General features: G+C 43.0%; 1 protein-coding gene across 5 annotated transcripts in view; it reads right to left on the bottom strand.

Moving 5' to 3' along the window:
* Positions 1-13,623, bottom strand: part of RC3H1 (ring finger and CCCH-type domains 1) — a 51,845-nt gene that overhangs the window by 17,835 nt on the left and 20,387 nt on the right. For all 5 annotated transcript variants that reach the window (XM_019501859.1, XM_019501860.1, XM_019501861.1 and 2 more), the window contains exons 4-8: positions 11,563-11,738; positions 10,260-10,460; positions 9,370-9,502; positions 6,916-7,034; positions 3,303-3,415 (exon numbers count right to left, since the gene is read on the bottom strand). In XM_019501859.1, coding sequence (XP_019357404.1) covers positions 3,303-3,415; positions 6,916-7,034; positions 9,370-9,502; positions 10,260-10,460; positions 11,563-11,738 — 742 coding nt within the window. The remainder of the gene's footprint in view (positions 1-3,302; positions 3,416-6,915; positions 7,035-9,369; positions 9,503-10,259; positions 10,461-11,562; positions 11,739-13,623) is intronic.

Here is a 13,623-nt window from a genome sequence, read left to right as displayed (position 1 = left end):
AAGGGGGGGGGGGGAGGAATCGATTAGGATCCCAAAACCATGCTCTCTATTCATAAAAGGCAAAATTCTTTCCATCAAGGGGATACCTATCAACTCTATCACCTGCTCTGGTTGTAATCTAGTTCCGACAATCAGCATCACATCATGTTATAACTGGATTAAACTCTCATCCAGGTACTAATTTCAACCCCCATCCAGAAACTGAACTCCTCCTGGTCCTGATTTCAGTTGGGCAGAAAATGTCGAGTAGGTATGGCATTTGGATATAATGAAGAGGACTGACACAGCAATGTCATTAGCACACTGAAAGCACTACAGATTTGAACACAACACAGTATTCCCAACAGACACATTCAACAAAAGGTGACAGAATACATCCTTTTGGCATGATACATGAGAAAGTCCTCAGCCAGACTAGCAATCACACCATACCACCCTTTGGGTTCCCTCAAGGCAGAAGAAAAAAGCACTCAAGCAACACCATGAAGTCCTGTTGTGTGAACAAATGCATCAAAAACTTTAAGAGCCAGCTAAAATATTTAATATGGACACTTTGCCTTTGTTGGTTGCCAAGAAGGGAATCCACCTGCCAATGAAACTACAGTTCTAACTATCTCAATAACAGATCTAAAACCAAGTTTGTAATGGTACCGCAGAAATCTCAGTGCTCTAGGCATTCCCAGAGCTGCTCTATCATGACATTCTCAATGGCTTCCTTGAAAAAAAGACATAGGAAATAAGTGGCAAGTTCCTTCAGCAGATCTCTAAGAAAACGTTATTTTAAGATATGCCAGCACTTTGCTCTTCTTCAGAAATTTTCTAACTTTCTAAATCATGAATCCAACCTCTCTTCATTGGAGTTAACTAGACAAAGGCCCAGGTCAGAATTATAGCTCAACATTCTTAAGCCGTCTTTAGAAACCACAACTTTACACCAACTTTACATCTTCTAAGCAGAATTGCAACCGATGCAGCCAAATCCAGTCCTGACACACAAGATTTCATCTGCAAAATAGATGGGAGACCCCTCACATATAACTGTTTCAGAGTTAAAGTAACAGACTCCCCAAAGTACTAACCATCCTGAAAAGCTTGGTCAATTAGAATTTTATGAACACTGAAATGGAAGGAAAGAAAATAAGTCTCCTTCATGGTGGGCGCAAAACTTTGAATATCTGTATCATCACTGATCAAAACTAGTAACATGAAGATTTCTAGCCCCAGTGCTTTAGCTTATCCTTGCTCCAGTTACATTTATTACATGCATGCCAATATAAATAGATGGGTAGGAAGAGGGTGGAAGACGAGAGAGAGAATTATTTTCCAAACTAGTGGAAAACAAGCTTTGTGGCAGGCACACCACCAGATAATCCCGAGTACCATTCCAGTCCTCTTCCCCCTCCTGTTCTGCAGCAGCTCTGCTTTCTGCTCCCGTTCCTGTACGCTCTTGCTTGATCTCTTCCTCTGCTTTCTGCTCCCTGCCCTATCTATTGATGTGTTCCTTGATCTGCTGCGTACCACATAGAAGCTACTTATGCCACTTGTGGCATGCATGGCTCAGGTTGCCTACCCCTGTTCCAAATGATGACTAGAGCATGCAATTAGATGTAAGGCATTCATTCTCCCCCAACAACCCTAGTCTAACGAAAAGAGGCAAGAACAAGGATTCCATTATTTCTGTACAAACAAAATACAGCTGTATTATTTCACTGGGTTTTTGTTTCTTTCTTATTTGAAAGAAAATACATAAAACTCTCCCAAAACATTCATGTGACATTTCTCAATATCTGACTGGCATTTTAACTAACTTATAAATATTAACTTTTGGACTGAAAACAATCATAGGTAATTCCATCCCCAAAATGGAGGACTTTTGAGAAATTATAAACCAAGCAACGCAAGTTTCATATCTTCCATTGAAAATGCCATCTTAAGTCAGGCAATTCATCCCAACATAGCTACAATCTTTCAAATGTCCAATTGCTGTACTAAGACTATATCACAGAATTCACTTGCCCAGCTGCTATTTTCAGTATGCTATAACCTTAGACTTAACTGTTTATAAGTCACTGAAGAATAGACAAGCTGACAAGTTCAGATGAGTTTCTGGTAAAGGAAGACAGCTTTCAGCAGGGCCTGCTCCAAGCTTCCAACTCTTAAATCATATAAAAGCCTTATAAAGATGACTAAGCAAGATGAATACATCTGAATGATAACAAGATCCAAACACTCTCTCACCTGACTAAAAAGTTGAAGTGATCACCAAAAAGAATTGGAAAACGTAAGTACACATACCTGGATGCAGTTATGGGCAGATCTAAGAATTCAAGGAGAGTGCAGCCCACTCCCTCCAGCGGACAGACCATGTCACAGCAGCAGTTGCCAGGGACTATTCTGTCCCTAAAGCAGGCAAATTTTTCCATCCTTCTCCCTTAGCCTACTCAAAAAACACCCTCTCCTGCAATGCTCAAAGGCATCTCTCCCATCCCTCCTTCCATTTTTCAGCAAGAATTACCCAGGATTTGCCTCTGGATATAGGAAGAGGGGACCTGCCCACTGCTGCCATTGTTCCAGCTAACTCAGGAGTAGGGAGGAGCCCCAGAACCATTCCTGCTCCACTCCAGCCACGGCTTCTGAGTGGCACCACAGGGTGCTAGGCTTAGCCTGGGAAAGCACTCTGCACAGCTGCTTCCTTCAGCCCCCAGCTGGCGCAGAGCAGCAGTGGTCCTGGGGCTTGCACCCCACCTCTGGGTCACCTAGGGACAGTGATGGCAGTGGACGGGTCCCTCCTTCACCTGTTCCCTGCTTGGTCCCCCTGGACTTTCCACACTAGCCCAGGGCTCCAGCCACACCTTGGACTCCAGAGAGGACGGAAGCATCTAGGGTCACGAGGAACTGGAACCACTGGCACTTGACCTACACTGTGGAAGGTGGGGTGCAACTATACCACTGCACCCATCCTGGATCTGCCCCCCTGAACGCAGCCAAAGGCAACAAAGACTTATTTTTTTATTTCAGTACATTGTATAGTGCATGCTTGTTTCATGTTTTAAAATATTTATAAATCTATTATTGCCAGATAAGGCAACATTTGCATTTTACCTTGAGGGTTATATGCATGCTAAACTTTACATTAAACCCCCCCCCCCCCAGTTATACTCTCAAGAAGTTAACAGTTTAAATGCTTTTTAAGGTAACATGTAGAGAAGCCCTCCCACAAACTTCTAAAGTTCTGATAAATTATTCCTGTATGTAATGGCAGAACAAAGGAGTAAACATTTTCTAGCACAGGAGAGACTTACTTTTCTAGCTCCTCTTGTGAGTGTGCAAAGGTGCAGCTGGCCCCACGGGGACACCCCCCTCTTTGCTTCATGTCTCGGCACATGTATGTTTTATACTTGCTGTGCTGAGGAGGCTGACCAGGTTAAACAAAAAGAATATTTAATATCAATTACCATAAAAAATTAACAGAGAATGTGATTACAATGCTCTTCCACTAGAATATTCAAAAATGAACATATTACTAACTTAATCAGAAATGGCCTCAACTGAAATGCGTGACTGCAGAAGTTTTAAAGTTGAGTCTGATAAAAGATTATATTGGACTCTGGAGTTCTGAGCTCCTGCCACCCTGCTGGGCATGGGCCCCAGGCTCCACACTCCCATGGCTCTTGCTCAGCTGCAGTTTTTCCCTGCCAGTGCCACCTCCCTACCTGCTGCCCAAAATGAGCGCTGCAGCAGGGACACAAGGAGGAGCTGCTGGAGGCCATGGAAGCCAAGCAGATCTCCTGGCAGCTCCAGCAGTGACAGCAGCAGCGGCAGCCACGCCCACAAGCTGTGCATGCTGGCCAGGACTGGGGCCCTCCCACACAGTAGGATAGGAGCAAAGTGTGTGGGCTGAGCTAGGTACAATTAATTGGTGGATGTTCACAGACTAGATGAAAAATCACTTGGAGGGCTGGATGCGGCCTGCCAACTGTATTTTGCCAGCTGCTGCTATATATAATATAACTTCTTACTAAACTTGGATGGGAACTAGAGGTGTGTGAAATGGGCCATATTCGATTTGGATTTGGCCTGAATTGGGGGACAGCATTCTGAATCAACAAATCGAATCACTGTCCCGATTCGATTTGGCCAAATCCGAATCTGAAAATTCGATGCCGATTCAGAGAAATCAGCAATCTGGCCATAGATACAGCTGTAAATGTTTTATCTACATACCTTGAGGTAACAGGCACAGCTCATGAACGCTGAGATGGTGGGACAGATGGAGTGTCTGACTGGAGTGTGTGTGGGGGGGTCCCCCCCACATGCTCAGCACCGGACCAAGAAGTGGACCACAAGTACTTTGATCGGGTACTTCCGACCCAGGAGGCAATAGTCGCCGAGCTGGGGGGACTGGGAAGTGGACTGGAAGTCTGGAGCTCTGCGGTGGACCCAGAAGTGGACTGGAAGTGCTTCTGGTCCACTTCCAGGTCTGCCACTGAGCGCACTGGGGACCTCCCCCCATGCTCTGTGGGACACTCCATGCGCCCCAGTATCTCAGCATTCACAAGCTGCCTGGTCCCTTGAGGTATGTAGACACAACTTTAAATGTTTTTTTCTATGTCCAAACCACCAAATCTCCCCAAATCAATTTGGAGGGATCCAATTCAATTAGATTCAGAGAGGATTAAAAGGGTCTCCTGATTTAATCTGGATTTGGAAATTCGGCCGCTGAATTGGGCCGAATTAAGTCAGTGACCGAAGCTTTGCACACCCCTAAAGGGAACAAACTGTGGTTCAGTGACAACTAAAGGTAAGTCTATGTTATGCCCCACTAAATAACTATCCACTTAAGTTAGCATAATGCTTGGTAATCTGGTTTTGCCTAAAAATTGCCTATTTACTGAGAAAGCAAAAAAAGAATAAGCGTTCTGCAAAATCTGCAGAAGTTCATCAAACTGTTTGAGTTACGGATTATAATTCTGCCAATTATTACAGTTTTCTTCATTCTCCTGTTAGTTCACAATGACTTATTACCCTTCTGAACTTCCTACATAGTTAGATCTCACTGAACTCTCCAGTGTTGTTTGTATCTGCATAATAGATTTGTAGTTAGACAATGTTAGTAATTATCCGTGGATAGCTCAGGACCCAATCCTGCTCACGTTTAGGTCAAAGTGGTGTAGGGGAGGTGTCAACTTGTTTTCTGAGATTTTTTATTTATTTTTACAGTTACATCAGAAAGAACAAGACTAGGCTATGAGAACGGATTGCCCTCTATTGGCCAACTGCAGCAAAGAATCAGAAGGATATTTTTTATAAAAGATGGATAAACAGGGCTCTTCTTTTCTGTTTTTATCTGTTTTACTTTGGAGGTAGAAGTACCCCATTTGTGCATTATACTATGGAAAATACCATTTCCAAAGCAAATTTTGATCCTCTTTGCTTTCAAGAGACTAGGTTGGGTAAATTATGTGATTATTAGCTACAGTTATAGTTTAGTTATCTTACCTGGTTTTTGAAAGATATTCACCCTAGGAATTTATAACACCTCTTTTCATCTAAAATTCTGCAAATCCTTAAACTTCACAGAATCATTACAAACAAATGCAGGGAATACTTTTTCACTAAATAAAGCCATCAGTGAGCTGAAACATGCTTTAAAACCAAACCAATGTAAAAACAGAGTACCACTACACAAAACCACCTAGGCTCTTTTTGGGGACTAGCATACTAATTTCCAGGGATCCAGGTTTTCCGTATCCTGTGAAAAAATGGGGGGCGAGGGGGAGGGAGAATGCAGATTTCCTTTTTAACTGAGAAAAACCATGGATTTTTCATTTTAACGAAGAAATACATGGACTTTCCACTTTTGCAAAGAGCTCTCTGCAGGGTAGCAGAGTTCCAGCCTGCAAAGGACTGGTGGGGGGAGCAGAAGGAGATGAGACAGGGGCCCCATGTGCATGTGCGTGCTCACACATGCACATGGCTGCCAGGCAGCCGGGAAAGCAGCTCCTGCAGGTAACTCTGGTGGAGGGGCTGGGAGATGGGCAGGGTTGGGACGGATGCCCAGCTGGGACAATGCATAGGGCTTGGGGCCAGAATGAGTGGCTGCAGGGCCCTGGTGGGGAGCCACAGGCAGCTGGTCTGGAAAGGGGGAAAGAGGAGTGGAGCTGGCTCTCCACTGCTGCGTGCACTCCCAGGCAGGCAGATGCACCACCAGATGTGTGTGTAGGGCGGGAGTGGGCTGTCTACTGCAAGCTCTGGCTCACTGCCCTGCTGCCCTCCCCACAGTGCCTCTTAGTGGGTTGGACCCAGCGCAGCAGGGCAGAGTGGCCGGGAGGGGATGCTCTTTGCCGCTGCAAGTTCCACAAAACCCTGGTGCAGCACTCCCTGCCCACCCAGCAGCAGTGAAAGCAATGGTGCAGAGTTGAACCCCTCATTGCTGCTGTGCAGGCAGGGGGTGCTTCACTATGGCACTGTGGAGTTCACAGTGGCAGCATGGCACAGGGCTGTGGGTGGGGAGTGAGGGGCCTGGACCTGCATCCTGGTGAGCACAGGGGTCGGAGGGAGCTCTGATTTTCCATGATAAATCTAAAATGAAATACGAGAAGTTATAGGTACTCAGAATTTATTTTATTATAGTGATTAAGGCACTGGTGGTGTTCCATTTTAATCAAGGATTTGGGGGGGTTTAAATCAGAGGATTTGTAATTTTTAACACAGAGAAAACCAGGATCCCTGCTAATTTCCCTCTACCTTCAGGTAGATTGTTTTCTTCTCTTTTCAAACTGATATGCTGTGTAAAGTGGTGTGACAAATTTCCTAGTATGATTAAGGTTCACTAGGGACTTTCAAAGGTGTTTTAACAACATGCATTTGAACCCATGTTGCCAGATCTGACATACAAATAGAAACAGTTTTTACCTGTTGCTGATCTGTTCCTTTCTTGCTGTGATTCTGGATGTAATCAACTAGTCCATGTACCACAGTCCTTACTGCAACTAGTCCATTTTCCAGTTGTTCCCAAGTTGGGGATGGGGCATCTAAAATATCCACGAGACACAATCCTTTATTCTTAATAAGAATTTTCCACAACTGTTTTTTGAAGGTTTCAGTTTAGAAAACAAATCAACCAACCAACCCACCCACCCACCCCCGGAAACCAAAAAAGTAGTAAACTGCAAGAAATACATTCACAAAAATCAACACATTTAAAAATCAATAAATGTTAAATAAAATTTAACAAATGATCAACAGAGAGCTTAAAAGGAATATCAACAAAGAACTTAAAAAGGTATCATGTAAGGGCACCAATTGCTTAAAGAATTAAATTATTTACACGGTCAGAGAACCAGGCTTCATATCAAACAGCTTCATATCAACCAAGCGTCACACCAACAAGCCACTATTTAACACCATTTCAGGAATTCAGGACATTGGAAATTTAGCTCCTAATTCAGTTTTGGCTTTTTTAAAATTAGTGACGATATGGAAAATTATTTCAATATTTCTACTTTTGACAGTACTGTATAAATATGCACACATCTTTTGTTTGCAAAATAACTCCCTACATTCAATCTTTTGTATTCACCCCAATGTTCTATTGGATACATTTTACAAACACTGCATCAAAAATTGGTTTAATGTTGCTAATCCTGTGACAAGAGCTCCCTGATGTGCTAATATTTAGTGAATTTTTTATGAAGGCTGGGTCCAGGTCTTCTTATCCAACAGTCTGCTCTCTCTGCAAAACCTCATGTGTCACAGACATCCCTTTAGGTAACAGCATTCCGTATCAACGTTAACCTAGATAGTCTAGAACTGAAGACACTGCACGGCAACACAAATTGGGCCATTCAATGTAAAACAGAGCTATCTGATAAACACAAACTATAATCAAAAGCATGGCAATAATTAAATAGTCACTATGAAAAAGGTATGCGTTTATGCTTTTAGTTGGTTAGCTTCTTTTCCAGCTACTTAATGTAATTCAGCTGACAATATACCACCATGCATATATACTTTGAATCAGTGATTCTCAGTGATTTTCCAAGGGGTGCCTTGAGTAAACAAGGTTGAAAATGACTCGGAAGGACCTTAGGAGGGCTTTATTTACATTTAAGTGCCTCCAGAAATTTCGTAATGTAGTTGAATTTCATTTTCCTCATTAGGTCTTTAATTTATCAGATGTCTTCTACAGGTAGGAGGAATATTTATATAAACTGAACTGAGTGTGGCCCACTGCAAAATCAAGGTAAGAAATCTTGCCCAACTGGGATCTTAATTGGTGGTAAAAGGGGAGGTAGGGTGGTGGTAGTTTCACGTACCAACTCCTGGATAATAAGCATCAGATACATTTGAAGTCCCATCCTTCTCTAGTTCTAGAAAGGGAGAATAAACTTTCTTTCATATCTCAGTCCCCCACAATTTCCTGCCTAGTGAGAAAGAGGTGGAGGAAATATCTGATAGACTATTCTCCTCCAAGACTACTCTGGCCACTAGAAAAAAAAAAACCTGACCAACATTCTACCTCTCCTTATCTGTTCTCCCATGAGAAACTCAGCCCCCAACAAGCAAACTATCATATCTGATAGTTTCATTGCTGCCATAGGGATAGAATAGCAATCATGCTGCTAATCTCAGTTCATTCTTCCTTTCCAAAGCTATAAAATATCAGACATGCACATCAACTGCATGTAGAGTTTTTTGGCAGATTCAGAGAGAAGGCACTGTCATGATATCAAGAACAAACTGGTCCTCATCTGGAAGGTCCTCTTTGAAACCTTAATCACCCAATGTTTTGGGGAGGCAAGAGGCTGCAAGAGGCCAGGCAGAGGAGAAGGGGACACAGGCTGCAGGGGTACAAACTGTGGGGGGAGGCAAGACAGCCACCTGCCTCCCCTTCCTCTGGCACATCCTCTCTCCCTCCCACTGCTGGCTCACTGTAGCAGCAGTCGGGGGACAAATTTAAGATGACCTTCCTACAATAATTAGATTGTATATATAGAAAATTCTAACAAAATGTATACATTTTCTATATACCACATTTAATTATTGGGGGTTCATCTTAAATTTGGAATCATCTTGGATTTGACTACGTACAATATCTAAGAAAGGAACCAAGATTCTGCTACTAATCACTGAATCGCTACTAATACCTCCATAAATACATGAAGCCTGGTTTCAAATAAAAGAACTTTCACCATTTGTATTGAGAAGATATTCCACCTGGATCTAATTTAGGTTCCAAAATAAGAACCTAGCTTCTCAGCACTTATTGCCTCTGCCAAGCTAGTTTCAAACAGAATCCTCCTTTTGCTCACCCTGAAAGGGCAAGTTCCTTTTATTAAAGTAAACACTATATGCCCCCCAATTTACCTGGACTAGGATCGATGTTAGCCAGGAGCTCTAAATGAGGTCGAAGCCGGTTCAGATTGGCTGGGTCTCCAGTACGCTGGAGAGCAATGGTTAGTTCCTGAACACTCTGTGCAAATGAGGCCGGGGTCTGCAACTTAAAAAAATTATAATAATTAACTTTCTACAGGTAAAGCATCCCTTGCTGTTTTACAGTGTTCCACCATTTCATCTTCCCTAAGCTTTCATTCCATTTTCACCTATGATGGTTTCATCATTCACTATTCCTAGAAAAGAGAGTGTACTTAAAGATCTTCAACATGTAAGATTACTCCATAACATTTACCCTCTGCTTGTGCTTCTCCTTAATAATACGGCATGAATATTTATAAGCATCTGTATTCAACTAGCATGCAGAAACATCGAATGGTATCACAGCTCCTGGACCAAGAGACTGGCAACATAGTTTAAACAAAAGTAATACAACACAGACAAAAGAAAGGAAGATGGAACATGGACAAAGGTAACAGCAATAACCCTGCAATTTCAGTGTCAAAATCATTAAAATTGGTTCCTTTTTTTTAAGCTTGCTGTTCAGAAAGGACAGCAAAGTTCCATCAAACCAGCTAGATATCAATGCTCTTCTGCACTGTGAGATGGTTTCTCCATTTGGTGAAAGCAGTAGGGAAGAACAGAAGGACAGGAAAGTGTACAAGTCACAGACATACAGACCAATGTTAAACTGGTTATGATGAACATATGCCAATTATAAAAACTTTTAAGATAACTTAAGACAGAATATAGCACAAATTGATTAAGTTTGATCATCTGTCCATCAAATATATCAGTATATTGCTGATGTTAAGTTACCGAGACCCGTAGACAAGAGCAGGGCTGATCTGAATTTGCTTTACCTTGTCGATGATGGACTGCATGTGGGATTTGTGGGACTGGTCTCCATACAGCAGTGAGGACCACTGATCTGGTGCAATCCGTAAACCTGCCTCCATGGCAATCTGCACAATCTGAGAATCGTGTTCCCTCCGCAAAGCCTCATAGGTTCGGAACTCCTCCTTCAACTGCATCAGGGAGGAGTCCTCATCACGTTTGGTAACCTGATGGAAAGAAATCAGCCCACCATAACGAATACAGTTAAACTGAATAGCAGAGCCAAGCCAATGGCAAGTGAATTTTCAAGTTAATTACTAAATTATATTTCTTCCTTCTGAAAAGGTATTAACTGCTGTCATAATACTATGTGTATGCATTATGTCCTTATACAAACTTACCTATACTCAAATCCTGAATTGCTTACCTATATACTCATATACTGAATTGCTCACATGCTGAATTGGCCTCGGTGGCTAGACTGACAGTGGCTGGGCCAGCAGAGACAGCAGCCACCATTATTGTGTCCCCTCAAAATTGGTGCCGGGGCTAATGCCCCGGGCTCCCACCCCTAATTATGCTACTGTGAGAAGGGAGTCAACACTATAAATACTGGCTGGAGTCAACAATAGTATAGGCTTCTTGCACCTTATTCTCAACATACAGAACCCCAAGCTATTTCAAATCTTAACTGCCATTCTGTTCAGTCAATACATACTGGGATTCTTCTACTACCAATCCTTGCTAGGCAAAAAATTATGCTAAACTTGTATTGTGTTATTGATACAGCGCATACTTTAGAACAGGTGGGCAACCCCCAGCACCAGGGCTAAGGCGTGGCATGTGAAGGCATTTGGTTGGCACATGCACCTTGGGGCAGACGACGGGGAAGGGACTGGGGCTGCGCTGCCACAAGGACTGGCCCCCTTGTAGCTCCCCCACCATCTGCCCCTGGCACGCCAACATTCTTCAAGTCAAGGTTGCAGGTGTTTTTGGCACTCTGACCAAAATGTTCCTGACCCCCTGCTTTAGAATCCAGATGGAGACCAAATTCACATTTCATGCATCACCTGAAACCAAACTTCAGCCTAAGTCCCCCCCCTTCCTCAGTGAAACCAAAAGACTGAACTTTTGGGATCTGACAAAAGTAGAAATGCTTCCTATAAATACAAGTCCCTATAATACTTACTATGAACTAGACAACCGAATGAAAAAGTGCAAAGAAATAAAAGTTCTTTTTTAGAAGACTTTGGTTTGTAGCTCCAATGTAATATTTTCTGTAATATAACAGGCAAAATCTTCCTGCACCAAGCAGGGTCTACTTTATACCTTGAAGCAGGAGGCTCTATAAAGGAGCTGGACAACATGCCCAATACTGGTTTTAGAAGCTTGAGGAAATCGTGGCTCCAGTCTCTGTACCACAAAAAGAACCAAGACCTTTCGCGACAAAGCAGATCCATCTTCCAGAGCCAGAAGGACCAACTTCAGGGCTTCTTCTTGCATCGCTAGAAAATACAGCACAGAAAACAAAAAACAGATAAGTGAGCAAGACCAAGGGCAATCTTGCGCTTCTACTGTGGTTTCCCCAGAAACAGATGCAAAAGCCAGTCCAATGCTGTGTCCTGTGGAATAGAGAAAATCATCACAGCTCTCTCCAAAGATGTCAGGGAATGTAAAAAAAACTATTCCAAAACACTCTGGTATTAATGGAGAGAGGGAGAACAGGTTAAAGTAGGGGCAGGAACCAGTAACCCCTTCTCCTCTACTAAGATACCTTAACACAAAGAGGGACTAGAGCATATACCCTCAAAGAAAACAGGTACAATAAGAAAAGCTGTTATATTTGTAGTAGGCATAAAAAAGCAGCTAGAGCACAGCAGATGCACTCTAAATCATTGAGCATCTCTGTTCCATGCAGTGGAACAAGAAGTTGTACAAGGATACCGGTGGAAAGAGGTTTTGCTACCAAAAGCTGGTTTAGCATTTCAACAAACTGTTTCCAGACGCTTAGTTCTACCAGTTCAGTGGATTGACTGTTTCAAATTTTGTCAGAACACTTGTATTGCTTGTAATATTTAATGAAAATGCATTTAATAACTGTAATTAGGGTATGCCTTAACATAACCACATCATGTTTCAAAAGTTAAAACAGACACATTTTATTAGAGAAAAAATATTGAAATAGAAACATTTACATACATCACACACACACAAGAAATCAGTTTTATGAAACCTGATTGAGCACATGTATAGCTAATGTCAGAACTGGAAAAATCATAGCCACTGACTGGTAGCATTCTGTCCTTTCACTGCACAAACTACAGTCAACTTCATCTCTTCATGACATTAAAACACAGGGGGGTTTTTGAGGATATTTTTGGACTTAAAATCGATGGCTGAATCTCCAAATCCGAATCCAATCAGAACCCCCTGAATCAATTCGGAAAGATGTGGAAAGATTCGGCAATTTGGACACAGACACAGCTTTAAATGGTTTTTCTACGTACCTCTAGGTACCAGGTGGCTTGTGAATGCTGCGATGCTGGGGCAGATGCAGCATCCCACAGAAGCAAAGGGGGCTGCCTAGTATGCTTGGCAGCAGACCCGAAAGTGGACCAGAAGCACTTCTGGTCCATTTCTGGGTCCACTGGAGAGTGCGCTGGGGGCCCCCCTCACCCTCCCGTGGCTCAGCAACTAGTGCCTCCTGGGTCTGGAGGGGGCTACCCAGGGTCCCCCCATGGCCAATTGCCAAGCCGAGGTGACATGACAACCCCCCCCCCGACCTGGAAGTAGACTTCCAGCCCACTTCCAGGTTTGCCACCGAGCACATGGGGGCGCCCCTCGCGCTCCTGTGAGACGTTCCATCCGCCTCAGCATTGCAGCGGTCACAAGCTGCGCTAGTACCTCAAGGTATGTAGAAAAAACATGTAAAGCGGTGTCTATGTCCAAATCGCTGATTCTCTGAATCAGCGCTGAATCTTCACATTTCAATTCGGTCGAATCGAATCAAGGACAGTGATCCGAATCAACAAATTGAATCACTGTCCCTGATTTGGGCTGAATCTGAATCAAATAAGGCCCGATTTGCACACCCCTACTGAACAGATAGTACTCGACAGACAATAAAAACCAACAACTCAAAAGACCTATCATTAAGTCAGAAAACCTATTGGTAATGCCTCATAAGAAGGATGTTGCTGCTCAGTAAATTGGCCTGAGGAGTTCAGTTGCCTGCACCATCTAGATAAGTGATGTACATCCTTTTTTTTTTTTTTTTTTTTCAATCCCTGTGTTATAACAGTGGGATTAATGAATTGGTTTGTACATACCTGGTCCAAGAAACTGGCAGCCCCTAGCCCTCACTGCAGCCCAGAGATTGGAAGAGAGTTG

This window comes from Gavialis gangeticus, unplaced genomic scaffold (assembly GCF_001723915.1).
Source record: "Gavialis gangeticus isolate Ggan-Ray unplaced genomic scaffold, GavGan_comp1, whole genome shotgun sequence".
In the NCBI taxonomy this organism is placed as follows: Eukaryota; Metazoa; Chordata; order Crocodylia; family Gavialidae; genus Gavialis; species Gavialis gangeticus.
The sequence above is the reverse complement of the archived record's forward strand: the minus strand, read 5'-3'. Positions and strand labels throughout refer to the sequence as shown.